General features: G+C 41.9%; 2 protein-coding genes across 2 annotated transcripts in view; one reads left to right on the top strand and one right to left on the bottom strand.

Moving 5' to 3' along the window:
• Positions 1–15: 15 nt before the first annotated feature.
• On the bottom strand, positions 16–3,977 carry armc10 (armadillo repeat containing 10). Its single transcript, XM_035424742.1, has 6 exons — positions 3,686–3,977; positions 2,987–3,132; positions 2,601–2,735; positions 2,253–2,429; positions 1,526–1,597; positions 16–906 (listed from the first exon to the last, which is right to left on the bottom strand). Exons 1-6 carry the CDS (start codon positions 3,975–3,977, stop codon positions 655–657), a joined length of 1,074 nt encoding a protein of 357 aa, XP_035280633.1. The 3' UTR covers positions 16–654.
• A 346-nt stretch (positions 3,978–4,323) lies between these two features.
• The window catches only part of fbxl13 (F-box and leucine-rich repeat protein 13), a 42,460-nt gene continuing 27,693 nt past the window's right edge, over positions 4,324–19,090 (top strand). The window contains exons 1-9 of the mRNA XM_035426207.1: positions 4,324–4,735; positions 5,214–5,317; positions 9,430–9,523; positions 9,991–10,058; positions 10,495–10,652; positions 11,488–11,597; positions 13,485–13,589; positions 16,388–16,483; positions 18,299–18,434. Of these exons, the coding sequence (XP_035282098.1) occupies positions 4,661–4,735; positions 5,214–5,317; positions 9,430–9,523; positions 9,991–10,058; positions 10,495–10,652; positions 11,488–11,597; positions 13,485–13,589; positions 16,388–16,483; positions 18,299–18,434 (946 nt within the window). The 5' untranslated portion in view covers positions 4,324–4,660. The remainder of the gene's footprint in view (positions 4,736–5,213; positions 5,318–9,429; positions 9,524–9,990; positions 10,059–10,494; positions 10,653–11,487; positions 11,598–13,484; positions 13,590–16,387; positions 16,484–18,298; positions 18,435–19,090) is intronic.

The following is a 19,090-nucleotide window of genomic DNA, read 5'->3' as shown; positions in this document are numbered from 1 at the left end:
ATGCAACAAAACATGCATTTTCACGCATTCAAAATCATTTATTGTTTAAAAGCAATCATTCTGCATTCTATTCCGATTCATTCTAACCCAAACAAAACAAATGGAACACAAAAAAACGCAAACTACTACGTTGAACAAACCAAAACATTTTTCTAGCATTCCTACTGATCAACAAGGACACAACATCCAAAAATTGCACATTAGCTGTCTCTCTTGGCATCTCTGATCAGGAAAACCAGCCTGAGAACACAGTTAGGACCTGCTGAGAGTCCTTGTGACACACCAGTGCCATGGCAACTGAAGGCATGCAAGTGTGTTTCCCCATTTTACCCCTGCACAACCAGTACATCCCTCTGGCTTGCTTTACTGTGCAAACCACAGCAACCAAAGCTGTAGCTCTGTGTGGGAAGAGGGGGGAAAAACCAGAGGTTTGGGACACATTCTTTTTGCTTTGTGATATTTGGCAGTGGATCAAGGGTGAGGGGGGGTCACTTCAGAAACAAACAAAAAAATACACCCCAGGGTGAGCTGTTGTCACAGCTAAGTCTCCGCCATATCCTTAAAATGAACTGCACACCTGCGAGGCCTGGAGGGAGGGGGGAGGAGGTCAAAATGGCGGGCCTCGCCTCTTGAAAGGCACGGACTGGTCGCATTCTAGGCGAGGAGGTGGGCCGCCTGTGTCCTGACCTGGTCGTCGGGGTGCGACAGCAGCAGCGGCAGCCTGTGGTGGAGCTGGGAGGGCGGGGCCAGCAGCACGCAGTACAGCGAGTCCTTGCCGCGCCGCAGCGCGTCGGCGACCTGCGCGGACGGCGTCCAGGTCCTCAGGTTCGCCACGAAGGTGAGCAGCCGCAGGAGCACCGGCGCGTTCGTGCAGCCGTCGAACAGCAGGACGAGGGACGCCGGCGCCTGAAACGCACAGCGACACGTCGCCGCTGCCGCCAAAACACCGCAAATACAGACAACCCCCGTTGCTAAGCACAGAGACACAAATACGGACACAAATATGGAACCCTGCTGCTAAACTCTGTACAGCCACAAATACACAATACCACACGCTGCCACTAAAGAACGGGTCCAGGAGGCCAAGCGTATGTTTGAATACTGCCTGCACGTCAGATGTCTGCCAAATATGCATCAGCATTATCCAATCACTGACAGCGGCTTCAGTTCAACGGCCTAATATAAATTAATGGGAGATCAGCGCGGTTTAAAGACAGAAGATTTATTTCTGTTCCAAGCCACGCAATACCGGTTCAATCCGCTGGTCCGGGTGTTAGCAGATATTCCTGGTCCAGCTAACGGAATGCAAATCTTAAAAGGGGAGAGAGGCACGTACAGTGTTGCCCAGACACCCATCAATCACCCATGTGTCTCCGGGCTGACCACAGCTGAGCTGCAGCAGCAGGTGAGGCATGAAGATCTGGTTGTTTCATCTGGATACAATGTGTGTCCCCCCTGCTGCAGGAGGACACTGTGTTCCAGAACGAGCACAAACGTGTTCCGATTCCGACAAAACCACACTCACCTGGGCTTGGACGATGTCCTCCATCATATCTGGATTGGCAGACAAGTTCACAAGTACCTTTAAAACCTGAATCTGAAATGAGAATGGAAATTGGTATTACATTTTGTTCACACCTGGAGACCTTCATCAATTTAATCCTTTCCCTGTCCCACACAACGACCTACTTATAGGCAGGACACACATATATAACTGCGGCAGCATTGAAGTCAGTATACACGCAAGCATCACTGCTCCTCATGTTACTTGTGTACAGTTTGGATTTCCCGAGAGTATGTTATCAGTGGAGCTGCCATAACTATTTGCACACATCATACATCTAAATGTCAATACACTTTAAAATGCATTCACGCTCTGAGTAAATATCAATCTTCTAAAACAATGATCTTGGTTGCACATCAAGATCATGTCCACAGAAAAAGAAACTGTAGTTTGCTTCCAGTCTTATGGTCAGACTGAGATGTTAATTTTTTTGTTACAGGTTACCCATATGCTGCAAATAGCACAGACCACTACCGTAGTGATACACATTAGGTGTAGTGTTTTTCAACCAATCACAACCACTATTTCACACTAATTGTGATAAACACAGATCCAAATATTGAAGGAAGATTGCTTGACTTCGAACACAAGTGCTGAAGGCATCCCACTACATATTACTATGTGTAGCACATCTATTGTACGGTATGTCCACTACTGCATGTCTGACCGCTATTATATTCATGCATACCTGCATCTCTTCATTGCTTACAACCAGCAGAGACAAAAAGAGGGTTATAGAATTCTTCATCAGGTGTTGGTGGTTATTTGTGACAGACATGTTGGTCAGCAGTCTCAGAGAAGCCAGCTGAAGGTCAGAGTTCACTGGTGACATTTCTATCAACTCCAGAACCTGTGGCACATAGACCTGCAGAACAATACTCACACTGAAGCGAATCAGAACGTACATCAATGTTAACTGGGGGTGATGTTAAATAACAGTATATTTGATTGTTGCTTCTGGAATTAAACCTCTTTATCTTTGACACTACATACAAGAAAGACACTGGATTCATTATACAGTGCTGCATGTGCTTACCTTCAATTGCTCTTGGTTCCTAACATTCATGCTCAAATTATTCAGAGCATTCAAACAGTGTACTCTGGTATCGGGCACAGGATCTGACAGCAGACTGGCAATCTTGTGGAGGCCACCCAATTCACGAATAATGTCCTAGAGAATGAGGGCAGGACATGGTAAATGGTAAATGGACTGCATTTATATAGCGCTTTTATCCAAAGCGCTTTACAATTGATGCCTCTCAGCTGGTTACCCTTAAGACAAGAGTCTCGAAACTATTAAACATTTACAGCCATGTAACTATGACAGTTTGATAACTCCATAAGGAAAAGCCCATATGCCAGAGCAGCATGGCTCACGTTACAATCACAGAACAGCTCTGAGCTGGTAGAGAACTGCCATACCTGATTGACAGAGAAGGCAGCAGCGTTGCCAAGTGTAACCAAGATTTGCATTCTGTCAGAAGGGTTGGAATTCGTCTCCAGCAGTGAGAGGAGCATCTCTATGTGATGCGGCTGCAGGTTGCCAGGAGACTGAGATAAAATCTCTCCTGGAGATGAAACATTCTGTAAATGCTATTATTATTTTCCATTCATTTTAAATGGGAAGATTTATATTTACTAATTAAGTATTCACATTAAATTAAATTATGTTTGAATTTAGAATACATAGCCTAAGCTAGCTAATTTTACATTAATCAGATACTAACCTGTGACACTAAAATTTAAGTTAATGAGCTAACCTGTGGCACAAAAATGTTAGCTAATCATATTCAAAGCTAGCCACGTACGCTAATGTGTCGGTAGTTAGAAGCCTACCTCGTTATCTAAGGTAAGAAGTAGCTAGCTGAAGAATAGGTCTAGAATTTACGGCAGACAGCTAGCTAAATCACTAGCTAGCTATCGATAACAATGTAGTTGGATTGCTAATTTAGCTAGTCTAGCGTTCTATTTTTTTAAAGATGAGTATCTAGCTTGCTGGATAGCACATTTCATAACTTTCAAAGTCTCGGTAGCTTCTAGGAAGCTCCAACACTTAGCTAGCGCCTAGGATGAAAGCTGTTTAAACTTATTTTTAAAAGCGACTTTGTTCGTTGATCTTACTTGATGGAATATTCGCGGCCCGGCTCTCGCTATGATGAAGTAGATTTAGCTCAGAAACCTTGGCCAGCAGCGTACCCGGCTGTAGAAACACTCTACCTCCACTGGAAGCGTCCCTTTCGGGACCACTCTCACTCGTCCCGTTGTCGTTTTTGGATTTCTTGACATTATTAGCATCACTCTTCCCACTCGCCACAAGTTTATATATCCCATAGGAAGCTCCAGCTCCAACAACTATCCCTAACAGAGCCTTCGTATTAAACAGCCGGGACATGATACTGTCATCATCTCCCATGCTGGACTATAAACGTGAATCATTAAAATATCAGCTACAAAACAACAAAGTAACAAATATAACGATAATTTTCTTGTAAGCAAGGCATGTATGTAAAACAATTCCTCACGCATTTAATAATCACCATGCTACTGTGCCCCTTTATCAATGCGGACTATACGGGACAAACAAAACGTTTCACAGGGTTGTTCTAAATAAGAGAAGCACCTGATATGCGCACAAGTTCTCCCGAAATAAGTTGGCTAACTAATTGAGTGTATTAATATAATAAAATGATAATATATAATAACTAAAATGTAAAGAATAGTCGTGCTTTTAGTTTATCTTGTTTTATGCCAGTTATGAGGAATAAATATGAATAGCCGCTGATCGTCAAAAACAGTAGTAGCCTATGTATTCTTTAAATTGACCATAGCATGTATATACACCGAGACAAACGGATTTTCTAGCAAACTTCGTCGACAGTTAAATTGTTCTGTAATTAATATTGGCCGGCTTCTTCTTAAGGGAGATTGTTCCAGGAATTGTTTTCAGTAGACCAACATAATGTACAGTATAGTCTATTGGTAACTTAGTAACTGTAGCTACCTACAAAATAAGTTTATGGTGCCCAAAGTTTGTGCTGAGTGTAAGATATATTTCAGTGGTTTCATAATTTGTTTATTTTCACCTTGGTTTAAAAAATGGCATCTTTACTGAATGCAGAGAAGGTTCTGAGAGACTTTATCAGTAAGCATTCTCTCCCTGAGATCTATCAGGTAAGTTTTGATTTAAGGCTTGAGCTGTACAGCTAGCTAAGTAAGTACCTTACAAGCTTGCATTAGCATAGCTAGCTAAAAATAATTGCTAGGGAGAGCTCCCTTACGAAAAAGTCATCTATGTTCAAAAACCACATGTGAACATCCAATATATTTTTATTTCACATGTGAAAACCAAATTTCAAATGGGATTTTTTTTCATTGGGACTTTGAAAGGTATTTCAGGAATTTTAAGTTTTATGTTAATTATGTTCATTTTAATTTTTGTTAATTTTATATTATGTTCATTTTGTTTTAATTCAAGTAAATCTGATTAAGATTTACAAAAGCCATAGACAAAACACTTGGCCATTTTTTTCACTGTGTAACATAAAATGCAATTGTGAACTAAATATATATGAGATTTCTTATATATGTATATGAGGATTTGAATATCTCCTTCATTCCCTGTTTGATTTGAGTTTGTTTATTTTTACAGGCATTGTTAGCTGGTTTATGTGCCCCATGTCCTGAAAGTGCATTACATTTGCTGGAAATGAAAATAATGGAAATCCAGGAAAATTGGAACCTGGATATTGACTGGTAGGTTTGAGGTTGTATATTAACAAGGTACAGCTATTAGTTTTATGTTCCAGTAATCATAACCCAGTGGATACATAGCTATACATACAACATGCTTTACTACATACAACTGAGTGCAAAAAAAAATAAATTATAATAATAACACTCCAAAACTAGGAAATTATGTCAACGAAACCTAATGGAATACATGCAATAACGTTTAAGAAACTGAAAGACACTGTACAGAGCTGTAGAGAGGAATTTTTGTTCAAGTCATAAGGGGAAATGGAGGTACCCTTCTAGTATATGAGAAGCAGGATTGGTCCATTTAATTAAGAACCATTTTGAAACTATGCATAGTTGACTTAGTTTAACATAAAAATATTGGGAGCTATCATGTTTATAAGTTAGCTTGAATTCCACAGAGGGAAGTCATATAAGGCCTTAGACCCTTTGAAGCATTTTAAATACTGTGTTCTGTTTCATTCAGCACATTATAAAAGGAGATATAGAATTTCAGTTGAAAAGTACAGAGAAAGACAAGAAGATTATATCCAGGTTTTGTTCAGATGACTTATGAAGACTGACTTTATAAGCATAATCTCTGGCCTCAGGTTTAAGGCTGAGTAGGGTTTTGATGAGGCAGAGATTTTATTTTAAAAGTCATCAGGAGGGCCGAAGTGTCTAGCTAAATCTGTGTAAACCTATGAGGTGAACCAAAAGGCATGAAATTAAATCAGGCCTATACTTCTTATATTTCTTCATACATAGTTTTTCATATATGAGAATATTTACTGGAACGAGAGGTAGGAATATTATAATTTGTCAAGACTTGAATTGACATTGACATAATGTAAGAAGCAGATATTGTTTTTTTCTGTTCTTCTGATGCATCCGTCAGAAATGTAATATTTTCTTCAGTGAAAACCCACCAACCACTATGGAAACAATTTTTTGAATTAATTATTTGGTAGTTGACATTTTCAGTTAATTCACTGTAATATCTTTAATTGTCCGTGAGTAAATGTCTGTCTGAAATGTTTTTTTGTTATCACTAGAGGGCAGCATGTTCACCCATTAACAGGACTAGGTAATCACAAAGTTGTCACCTCACTTTTGTGTGATGAAGGAATTATTTATGCGTAGTGCACAGGAAACTTGTTGAAAACATGTACTGTAGGGAATATTGTGCATTATTTATTTGGGCGTGATTTGATATACTGTATGAGTTCAAATTCTAACACATTAACTTTTTTGTGGTAGTTTTTGTAAAGAAAGTCAGTATGCAGTCTAACTGGTCATGTTTCCAAACATTTTTTAAGTATCCTTCTCAAACAAGACATACTCCAATACAACTTTGTAATTTTCATCATAGATGAAATAGGGGTTCTTTCTTTACTCATCACTCACATATTAATAATGAGTAGGGCCACCAGTTTTTCTCCCCTTGTTTTCTCACATTGTGCTTCAGTCCTTTGCCAGTTTGAGGTCGTGATAGCCTCTTTGTCAAGCCCCTTCTCAAACCATTATCCCCATTTGTATCACTTCATCTACGTTGATAAAGTAATTGGCACTAACTGAGCACTGATGATGATGGACTGTTTACAAGCAATACTCATGTGTTAAATTCAGTTCAATTACTTACCATTGTGATCATGCTGCAGTATTTTTAAGAATTTCTAGTTAGAAGCAGTGGGAAATGCCCACATTAAAAATGAGAGCGGTTATATAACTTAATATAAAAGAAAAAAAATTAACGATTCAACAAAATAACGAATCAACATCTTCAATCAAGACTTTAAGTAGAATCAGGTGTCTTAATTCTGGGCTTAAACAACAACTTGCAGCTACAGTGGCCCTTTTCGGATAAGATTGGACACACCTGCTTTATATGGGTGCATTTTTCTTTTTACTGCAGTGATACTCAATCCTGGTATTGGAGAGCCACAGAGTCGGCTGGTTTTTGTTTTTTCCTTAAGAACAGAAACTGATTCAGACTCAAGAAACCAGGTGACCAGGTAGCTCTGCTACTGAAGTGCTGAGTAACAAAGAAAGCCAGCAGACCCTGCGGCTCTGCAGGACCAGGAGTGAGGACCGCTGGCTCAAAGACATGCTTTTTGTAGCATTTATACTTCCATCCAGTTTCCTTCCTGACTCTCCCTGTATTTGATCAATAAATTATTTTTATAAATGTCTTTATAAACTCAATTGTACAATGAGTCAACTGTGCCATTGGAGCACCTATGGGGACCCCTGGAGGTTAACCCTTGAAATATAAGTGTGAATCCCTGCAGGTCACACGGAGACAAACTGGTGGGCCTTTGAATAAATGATGTGTAAGTATTTAAATAGGTGTGCAATTCACATGCTTACCCTTGTCTAGCAATGGTCTACATAAATAGTTAACTCAGTCTCAATCCTGTAATGAATATAAAGTCTGTCACAACCATTGCACTTTACTGGGTGAAGACACAGTAAACAGTAATCTAGTATGATTGGACTGAGGGGTAGAGAGCACCCCAGGCAAAGCCGACATATGGAACATGTTAGCACGGGCTCTTGTCATTGTTAAATCATCAAAATCTCGCAGGAAAGAGCGCAACGGGCCCTGGGATCAATTAGCATCACAGGAATGAAAGGCTTCGGTGGACTGAGCAGGCCTCTCCTATTTCATCCTGAGATTCCTATAAACATTGGTCCTTAAGTGTGCTGCTAAAACCAACATGCCCGCATTCCGACCGGAGTCCAGGGGGACGTTCCTCAATCTCGAGCTCACGCGTGCAACAACTCGCAATCCTTTCCAAAAAACACGAGGTTTCCCTGTTGTGAAGGGACTGGGTCGTTTGTCCCCAAGACGTGAACTCCACAAAAATGCCCCTCTTGCTGGAATGAATTTGGTTTTGTGATGTGACTTTTCCTTTAAAGACTAGAGAACTGGCTATCTGCATGAGAGAGCAGCAGTGCGTTCTGGGCATTACCTGCTGAGCTGAACGTTTCTGTGGTGCGCACTAGGTTTAGGATCACTGATTTAAGATGGCACTTTAAGTTTCTCTCAGGTTCTCCATTGGTCGTTGAGTTGTAATATTATGTTTAGTGATGAGATGTAGACTCTGAAACTGAGAGAAACTGCATCAGCCCCAACACTGTACGGGAAATCCCCTACGCCATGTCAAATTCCCGAATTATGACAGCCAGCTACATGCTGAAATGAGATGTAAATCGAGCTCTTTCCCTTGCTGCATTGTAACCTTAAGCGGGCCTTTGTTTTTATCCCTGGGGATTCACCAATGGAGAACAGAACGTTGGTGAGTCGCATGGAGGGGTGACCTGACAGGTTTCAGAATGTTCACACATTCACACATTATTGGGCCTCTGGGGCGGTTTTCCACGCAGCTTTCATTGCATGTCGTCATCTAACGCAGGTCTAGGATGATGCGACTGTGCCAGGGCAGCTGTAAAAGCCCCATCAGGACTGTCTGTTTCCTTTTGAAGAACCCATAAAGTCTTTATGCTGTTGTATCACAAGCAGCCGCGTGAGGCCTGTTGTTGATTTAGCCAAAGAGGTAGTGCTACAGATTTCAAGTGAAATGCCTCTGTTAGCTCAGGGCATTGGGTGTTGTGTGCTTGAGTTATCTTAGTCCAGTTTTCAAACCATCCAAATCAAACAGCATCTGGGGATGCTTTTGCAAACTTTTTATCCCCATTTCTTAAACTTCTCCCAATCCTGTTCAGCTGCCTTGTCCCGCTGATGCGACACACAGAGTGCGCTCCCTGGCACCAGTGTCCTCTGAAAAGCTTGCAGCCAGCTGTTGCGTTTTTCCACTTTGCAATGAAGTAATTCAGTTGAGCAGTTATTGTGCCAGCAGACCAGAAAGCACGTCCCAGAATCAGATTCAATTTGTCAAAAAATGTTTCGTTATTTGAGGTATCCTTTTGTGATATTTTTTTCACGCATTCAGTCCACTCCGCCTTTGCAATATGTGTCATTTCATATGACCGGTAACATGGGTAGCATGTTAGGAGACATGACTGAACCAATGAAATTTAACATTTCAGTCTTTACTGTAACTCCTACAGCTAGACAGGCTGAATGGCTTGTAGTTCTCATCATGTGTCCTTATTTTTGTTTGCAGGAGCTCGTGTATAAAAGCTGTGGAAGACATTACGATGGCAGCGCTGGAGGGAAACATAGCACCTGGGTTCTTTGGGAACCTGGATGAAAGCATGGTTAAGTCCCTTCTTAAAGTCTCTGGTATTTACTGATGCCTGCATGTGTTTCTTTGATGACTCAGCGGCCTACTCCTCACTAAGTGGCTCTGTAGGGTAAGGCTGTGGTTCTTAAACTGTGGGTCGTGGAAGAATTTTAGAATTAAGATTTTAGAATTTTATTGCGAGATGCACGTGACTAAAATGATGTACTGCATGTAGTATACTTTCCTTTGTCAAATTCAGTAATGAATTGGAGCTCTGCACCCAATCCATTGCCTTCACTACAATGCAAATGCAGTTGTTTTGACATGGTAAAAAAGCCCACTTTGAGAACTACAGCTGACAATTTTAAAATCAAAACTAGATAATTGCCTGAAGACTGTAATAATTTCTCCTGTCCTATAGGATGTTGCGACTACTCTGAAAGGGCATCTATTGGTAGCCCTGTTTACTAAACATAAATAATGTTCATTTCCTTCTCACAGGCTCTTTCACACCTGCTTGAGAAGGCATACTCATGTTACCGAAAAAGCTTGACAAAAATGTGCTTTAAGTAAGTGCTTAATCTATGAAGCTCAAAGTTTTATGGGTTTAATTAGACGTATCTGTGTATGACATTATTCAGATTTTTGACTCCACAATTTAATATATTTTCAGTGAATTTGACTCTGGGCGTATTTGTGGAATACCATAAAGGGGGTGAATGGGTACCAAAATGTAGATGGTGTGTGTGTGTGTGTGTGTGTGTGCACGCAGGCGTATGTGTGTATACTGTAAATGGATCTTTCATTATTGTGATTCTTGCTAAGAAGATGTAGGTCAGAGTGCACATATGGTCCAGCAGTGTCAGCAGTCCCTCGTAGAGCAGGTGTACCATGTATTTGGTATCAATGTCACGTTAGCTGAAAGGGCTTTTGTCTCCTTCCCGCTCCTGGATAGCCTTGCTCTCCCCGGCTTGATGAATTAATGATGGCCCTCCCCTGTGTAAGCAGGGCTTGGGTAAAGTTCATTCTGAGGAGGAGGAAGGAGGCGGCGGAGCTGGTGCTGAAGATGAGGGCAGCGGAGGACCTGTACGAGGCCAGGCGGCGGAGGCAGGCCCTGCGCGCCTGGAGGGACTGGCTGCAGACCCGCAAGCAGAGGCAGCGCGGTGGGTCCCTTCCGCCGGCCCTTTTACGCGCTAACGCCGCGCGGGCCTGGCGCAGGCGCGGGCCCTTTGAAGCTGTGGGAAAATACTTTGCGGAGGTTTTTGACGAGGGGAGATTATTTCAGCCCCACAACCTGCCACCCTGCGGCATGGGAAAAACTGTTGCCAGTCATCATGTGGAACTTGGCTGGGATTTTGCAGAGCCGGGTCTCCAGATGTATCGGTGGCATCAGATGGCCGAACAAATTAATTTAATTTGTGATTTTAAGCAATTAACTTGTGCTTGACGAAAGTGGGGATATTGTTGTTTGGTAATGCGATATCATAATCTACCGCAGAGAAGCTGCCAAGCAGTTAGCTGTCTTGGCGTTCGGAATCAAAACATACTCTTACAATTCGCCACAAATTTGTACTGATTCAACGAGAAGTTCTGTTGCTGGGATAAGAATCAATGTTGATGTGCAGATTTTGAGTCGGGCTCCTTAGAGAGGTGTGCTGGAATGCAATTAACGACAAAGGGCCTGAAGGTTACCGTCATGGAGAGAATTATGAGTGGTAGAAGAAAGGCATGCCTTTTGCACTGGGGCGCAACAGCTATGAAACTGCTGTAAATTACTGACCATTGGTTGGTTGTCTGAACACCACAGGACCAGAGAAAAAATATAATTAACAAAAAGAGAAAAAAACCTCCCTACAATTGCAACTACATGGCTTGTACTGTTTAAAATGTTGGTCTAAATCATCAATATTGCAGAATCTGTCTTCTGGACTTAATTTATGCTCAGAGTTTTGACTCGTTCAAGGCTCTCATATGGAAAACCGTGTGTTATTTTTTCAGAAGCAGTAAAGAAAATTCAGGGGGTCTGGAACGCAGTTCTCTGTCGGAATGTTCTTCAAGCCTGGCGGCATGTCGCTCAGGACTCCAAAAAGACAAAGGAGTACTTTGAGGTAGAATGTTTTTGGTTTCATGTACAATTAACCAGGACTTTTACCATTACTTCACACTTCCGTTTTTTATTTATTTACTTACTTATTAAAAATGGTTACGATACATATTGGAAAAACACAAAGGCAAAGATACGGTCAGTTTTATGCAGTTCTGATTATGTGAGTCATCCCATTTTGAACAATTTTCGTTCCATGAAAAGATTCTGTGAAGACCGTTCAATATCAAGTAACAGAGTGAAAATAGCCACGTCCTGGTTTCCAGAGTGAGTGGTCTTTTGTCGAATGGGAGTAAATTTGCCTGTTTTGAATTGGGAAGGATGGAGCAGACATAAATGTGTCTATTTCTGACAATGAGTTCCTGGCTCCAGAGGACTTTGAGGAGTACTTTGAGTACAAGGAGTACTTTTAGTTCTGTGCCTTTTGGCTTCACTTACAATGAACTGGCACGTTTACCACTACTTCACAATTCTGTTATTTATGTATTTATTTATTTTTATTTTATTTTTTTTTTGTTGAAAGTTGGATTTATTGTATAATACCTGAAGGCAAAGATATGGACAGTTTTATGCAGTTTTACCCTCATAATTCCTACAATTATGTCATTTTAAAATAAAATTCAAGGAATGTAACTGAATCCAAAAAACGATATAATTGCAGGAATTATTAAACTGCGAATGTGTCTGAAACGGATATCTCAGATTGTAGTTTCATTGTGATCTCGTCATTCCATCTGAGTCATCCCATTTTGAACAATTTTCATGCTATGAATAGATTTTATGAACAACTTTGAATTGTATGAACTGTATCAAGTGACAGTGAATATGGCCATATCCTGGATTTCAGAGAGAATAGCCTTTTGTAGAATGGAAGTAATTGCCCGTTTTGAATTGGGAAGGATGAAGCAGACATAAATATGTCTTTTTTTGACAAGGTATCTAGGATATTTCCAATAGTACTGCGGCTGGTGCAAGTAAATTATTTAATGCTAATTTTTGTGTTTCAACAAATTTCTTAATTTGCGGTACTGGGTGAAGAGGTACAGGAATGTGTTTGCAGAACCTGGAAGTATAACTGAGGATTGTTATGAAATAAGTAAATGTTCAAAATGTTCCCAAGGAGAGAGGGGGAGAGAGGGATTTATTATGAATGCAGTCAGTGTAAGATCATGTGGGACTTGAGCAGTACAGTTAGAGGTCATAGCTCCAGGATTTACTGAGTCTTGCTTTCAGAGCGGCACTTGAAGTGGGACTTTTGAGGGGTTCAAATGCACGCACGTATTCACCAAGACAGGGGCCGTCACTAGTGGAAGCGTCCTTACATTAAGATTGTTCACAGATCCCGAGCAGTAGCCACAAACACCATAAACCCCGGTGCATCATAAACTCTGCCACAGTGCATTCTGGGAACTTTATGGGCACTGTGGTCCTTTCTCTGAGACCTGAAGCACGTCTACTGAATGTTTTCCTGGGGTTAAACGGAGGCCATTGCCCTGCACTTTTAAACTGGGTTGCAAAACAGTTGGCTGATTTTCCCACTGAGCAAGGAGTCACATGCTTATTCCCCAACACAGTCTGTAGGTGACCCTGAGGGGTCTGTCATTCAGATGTTTGTATGACATATTCATGGTGTTTACAAAGGTATGGAAATAGCTGCAGCTGCAGCATCCTGAAGAGTCCGGCTGCCTGCCACTTATTTGTATGTGTGTATGTATATGTGTGTGTGTGTGTGTGTGTGTGTGTGTGTGTGTATACGTGTGTGTGTGTGTGTGTGTGTGTGTGTGTGTGTATATGTGCGTGTGTGTGTGTGCATGTATATGTGTGTGTGTGTATACACATGTGCGTATGTGTGTGTGTTTGTCCTGTTTTTACACTGTATATCTGTCCATAGCGGCTGGAAAAAGGACTGCTGGAGACTGATATTTACCACACGGGCGCCACGCCCATGGAAGGACAGGATGGAGTGTCCCTGTTGCCGTGGAGAGCTGCGCTGAAGGTATGACCCTCCGCCACATCTTGACAAGGCGGCAACACTCACGCCCATTTCCATGATGTCATGACTTTGACATCTCTGGCTTAAACAGAGGCTTGGCCCACAGGAGAGCAGGACGCACTTGAGCCTGTGACTTGGCATTGTGTGAGCTCGTACTATCACTCCAAACATGCAGCAAAAAAACATCGCATTGAGGTGGCCCCACAGTGGGGTCAATGGTGGTCTGTAGCTATTCTGGTTGTTATGACAAAGCTGTCAGTGTAATAATATGTGCCAGGATTCTTCTGAAATCAACAGTGTTCTGAAGCAGTGTTTCCTGGGAATTCCTAGAGCCATATCTCATGTGTCGGCTGGAGTTAGCTTTCCCGGTACTGGCCAAATAATATTTATGCATAATACTAATTTGTGCAAGAGTGTGTGTGCATGCTTATGTGTGTGTTTGCTTTTGTGTGTGTGTGTGTGTGTGTGTGTGTGTGCATGCATATGTGTGTTTGCTTCTGTGCCTGTGTGTGTGTATGCATGCTCGTGTGTGTGTGTGTATGTGTGTGCATGTATATGTACGTTTTTGATTTTGTGTGTGTGTGTGTGTGTGTCATCACCTGGTGAGTGCTTCTCCAAATTGTTATGAGAGGATGTGTCATCACCTATGAGAGGACTTGTGCCATGCCCTTAAAAAGCTGTGTAAGATGGTTTGGTTCAGCCTGGTGTAGAACTGCCATTGCGCACGCATGTCAGTAACCCAGAGCATAAAAGTTACAGCGCTGTAGACGTTGAGCGCTGGTGCTCAGGTGAATTAAATGTTGATGCTAATGTAAAAAACAAGCTTGGAGGTTTCATCGTCTGCCACAAATCATACCTTTTAAAACCTTAGCTAATTTTGTCTTGAATTGATTTTGCATGACAAAGAGGACTTCTCTTTTTTTTTCTTGTACAGGAATGGCTCCTGTAAAGTTCTTTCAGAGAAACAAGTCTCTTTAATATGGATTTTCATGAAAAATTGAGAGGGCTTCAGTCTGTAATAGCTTTGTACCGGTTTATACCAGTTTTCAAGCTGGTCCTGAGAGAGGAGGGTTGAATGTGAAACTCTGTGACACAAAAGAGATTGCATTCTAGAGGTTTTGTGGTTGAGCAACAGATTCAAAAAGAGCAGCCACAGCTTGTGATCTTTCCTGGTTATGTGCATTGATATTGATGTCCCTATTTGTGCTTCTGACATTGAGTCCGTATTCCCAAAATATGTTCACATATGGTTAATTTGTCAGGATTTTGCCTGCTGAGTTTTCATCCCTTCAGTCATTTAGTCCTTACCCTTACCAGTGGCTGGCAGACATTTCTTGACTCTTGGCAGCTATTTTTAAGTTCTATTTATAGAATACATAATCTTGTAAAAAATATGCCCCTCCAAACCCTTTACTATATTTGGGAATGGACTGTGGTTCAGAGAATTTGTCTTGGAAATGTCCAGGAAACAGTCCTTAGACGTGATGTTACTTGCATATAATTGTAGGAACGCACTAATGGTAGTTGAGCAATCAGCTGTAAAGGGTTGCATGATCTGCTGGGAGTTGCTTTAACAATTAAAAACTTGATGAACATTTAATAATCAATGGCATAATTTATTAGGAGTGATTCTTCCTCTGTGAATGTAAAACCACATGTACAATCTTGAATGGTGATTGAAATTTGAAGTTGAGAAAGTCAGGGCTACTTTTTCCATTTTCCGTGTAGTTTGTTCCCTGTTCAGCAACCTCAGCTTGGCTGCCCATGGGTACATGGATACATATCTCAAACGAGTATGGCTGCATTTGTACAGGACATGGGATTTCTATACGTGTTTGCATTTGTGTCATCATTTCCCCAACAACATGGGTCCTGGTTTATATCAAATCAACAGCATGTGTTATAGGCGTAATAAACAGCCATTCACTTGAGCTTAACATTGTCTGCGTTGCCATAAATATGTTTTTTTTTGCCGTACTTAAAATGAACTTTTGTAATTTTTTCAGGAATTAGTAAAAACTTCCTTTAACACAGTTTAACTTGTATGTCTTGTACAATGTCATGCTGTGACCTTGAAACTATGGAGCTCATGAAAAGTGGCAGGTTTTGTAAGTTAACTTGAGGGCAATGAGCTATCACAAGACCTGTTATGCCTGGAAATGCACCAAGCTCTGTATCTGTGGTAAGCCTGTGGATCTGTGGATGAGTAAATGTTTCTGCTGCAAAGCTTGTTAAAATGAACTAAGCTGGTGTTATCTTGCATAACCTAGTTTATTATTTTATGGTTCACTTGAGTGAATCATTGTGAAAATAATGTTCTGTTTTTGAAAAATGTTGTTGCTAATGTTTGTTTTCATTTTGTTCTGACTACAGTTTAATGAAGCATTCATAAACTTACAAAATATTTCTAAAAACTAATAAAACAGGGTCATTTTGTGGTTTCAGTGTTCGCTTTAAATCTAGCGTGATTTTTTTTGTATATTTAAACTGGTCCAAGTGTTATTTTTCTGCTTACAAGTCATATACTGTAGTATTGTTGCTAGGGTAAGTTCAGGGGTTCATTTTTACAAAATCTGGAGATGCTTTGCTAACATTTCTGAACATTAGAGCCATAGGTTATGTGCCACTTAAGTCATGAGACTAACCACAAATCAGGTATTTCAATTATTTGTAATGCCTGGCAACTTGTTAGGGGCCAGAGACCATTTATATCATAACTGGAAAAACTGTTACTTTGTCTGATGAGCATTGCAGCATTTTGAATGAATTATTCCATTAATATATTTTTTTCCTGTTTACAGATCTTTCAGAATTTAGAGGTTGGCGACCTAGTGAAATGTGGCCAGGTGTGTCGGACGTGGAAGGCCATTGCCCAGACCTACTCCCTCTGGAGTTGTGTGAGTTCGGACCTCTTTTACAGCCCCCAGATATATATACAGTGAGCGCCATAATGTTTGGGACAGAGATATTTTTCTTGATTTGGCTCTGTACTCCATAATTTTAAAATTCATATGTGGTTACAGTGCAGATTCTCAGCTTTTATTAAAGGATATTTTAATACTTTTTTTGTTTCACCATGTAGAAATAACAGCACCTTTTATACATAGCCCCATATTTCAAGGCACCATAGTGTTTGGGAAAAATGGCTTCATGGGTTTTTTTTATTAGACAGGTGTGTTCAATTGTATCTTATGTGCAAGTATAAGAAAGGCTTCAGTATCTAGTCTTGATTCTAGGCTTTTGACTGCCTTTGGAGTCTGTTATTGGTGTTTGTCAGCATAAGGACCAGACTTGTGCCAATGAAAGTCAAGGAAGCCATTATGAGGCTGGGAAATAAGAAGAACAAAAAGTCGGAGACATAGGCCAAACCTTAGGCTTACCAAAATCAACAGTTTAAAGCATCATTATGAAGAAAGAGAGCATTTGTGAGCTCAGTAATTGTGAAGGGCCTGGTTGGCCAAGGATTATTTCTGCAGTTGATAACCAAACAATTCTCACCATAATTTTAAAAATCCTGAAAGACCTGTCCTATTGATTCTGCTGCTGCTGTCAGCAGGGGCGACATAGCTCAGGAAGTAAGACCGATTGTCTGGCAGTCGGAGGGTTGCCGGTTCAAACCCCGCCCTGGGCGTGTCGAAGTGTCCTTGAGCAAGACACCTAATCCCTAACTGCTCTGGCGAATGAGAGGCATCAATTGTAAAGCGCTTTGGATAAAAGCGCTATATAAATGCAGTCCATTTACCATTTAGCAGTTACACCATCAACGAAGACAAATGAGCCAGTACCCGTGGCAACCATACATGCCCAAACCATAACAGCCCCCACTGCCATGTTTCTCATATGAGGGGGGGTGCTTTGGATTTCGGGCAGTTCCATTCAACCTCCACACTTTGCTCTTGCCATCATTCTGATGCCAGTCAGTCTTGGTCTCATCTGTCCACAAGACCTTTTTCCAGAACTCTGCAGGCTCTTTTAGTATAACCAGGCCATCCTGTTTTTGCAGCTAACCAGTGGTTTGCATCTTGCACTGTAGCCTCTGTAGGACTGTTTGTGAAGTCTTCTGCAGACGGTAGTGACTGACACATCCATGAAGAGTGTTTCTGATCTGTCAGACGGGTGTTTCTTTAGTATGGTGAGAAATCCTCATAAACAGTCATAAACTGACTGTTAATTTCTCATCTTCCTTGACTTCCTTATGCTGGAAGAACAGACTCCAAAAGAGATCAAAAGCCTGGAATCAAGACTAGATACTGGAAGTTCTCTTTTGCTTGCACGAAAGAAGCAACGCCTGAGTAATCAGAAACACCTGTGAAGCCATTTGTCCTAAACATTATTGTGCCCTGAAGTGGTAGGGGGGGTAGGTAAGTGTTGTTATTTCTACATGGTGAAACTAAAATGTATTAACTTGCCCTTTATTAAAATGCTGTGAGTCTGCACTTTAATCACATGTGCAGTGTTTGATTGCAAATCAAATATGAAATTGTGGAGTACAAAGCCAAGTCAAGAAAAAATATGTCTGAAAAATTATGGAGCACACTGTATGCTGAACATGCTTTACATAAAGCAAGCAATATCCTGCCGTTTCTGGGAGTGGATACGTCGCCAGAACCGTTTTATCGATTCCACGAACATGGAGTCTGTTTCTAGGCCCAGCTGTTTTGGCGTGTCTTGCAGCCAAAAGCACTAAAAGCGCGCGCTTCTTTCCGCCGCAGATAAACTTTTCTTCGGAGAGGCGGCGGATCACGGACGGGGCCGTGGTGCGGATCCTGCAGAAGTACCGTCCGTTCGTCACGCGGCTGAACATGCGCGGGTGCTCCGCCCTGCGGGAGCCCAGCTTCCTGTGCGTCGGTGGGTCCCGCCGTCACCCTGCCTCGGGCTGGCCGAAGCACGGCACGGCCACAGGGGAGCCTGCCCTCCCCCAGAACCCCGCTAAGCGCTAGCTCTGCCGCTTCACAGGCTCCCGCAGGATGTACAATCAGCTGTACTTTCCTTTAAAAGCTAAACAGGTGATTAAATCATTGCTGGGAACAGTGTAGTATAATGGGTAAGGAACTAGTCTTGTAACCTAAAGGTCATAGGTTCGATTCCCGGGTGGGACACTGCCGTTGTACTCTTGAGCAAGGTACTTAACCTGCATCGCTTCAGTGTATATCCAGCTGTATGAATGGATGCAGTGTAAATGCTGTGTAAAAGTTGTGTAAGTCGCTCTGGATAAGATGAGGCTAAATGGCTGTAATGTAATTACTGAGACGGGCACGCGCTAAGGTTTCCCCGCCGCACGCGCACCTCGTCCTCCTCGCGGCGCCGCTTCCTCACCGCTCCCCAGCGCCGTCTCACACGTGCGTCGCCGGAACGCCAGCAGCACATGTGCAGTGGGCTGAGGGCTGGGGTTATGAATCCCAGACGCATCTGCTTCCACTCAGAGAGATGAGGCCGGTGCAGCTCCAGCCCCAGGCCCCGGCTCTCCCCGCTGTTCCAGGGACGGCTAGGCCCAGCATAGGGGC

This window comes from Anguilla anguilla, chromosome 7 (genome assembly GCF_013347855.1).
Source record: "Anguilla anguilla isolate fAngAng1 chromosome 7, fAngAng1.pri, whole genome shotgun sequence".
NCBI classification, from domain to species: domain Eukaryota; kingdom Metazoa; phylum Chordata; class Actinopteri; order Anguilliformes; family Anguillidae; genus Anguilla; species Anguilla anguilla.
The sequence above is the reverse complement of the archived record's forward strand: the minus strand, read 5'-3'. Positions and strand labels throughout refer to the sequence as shown.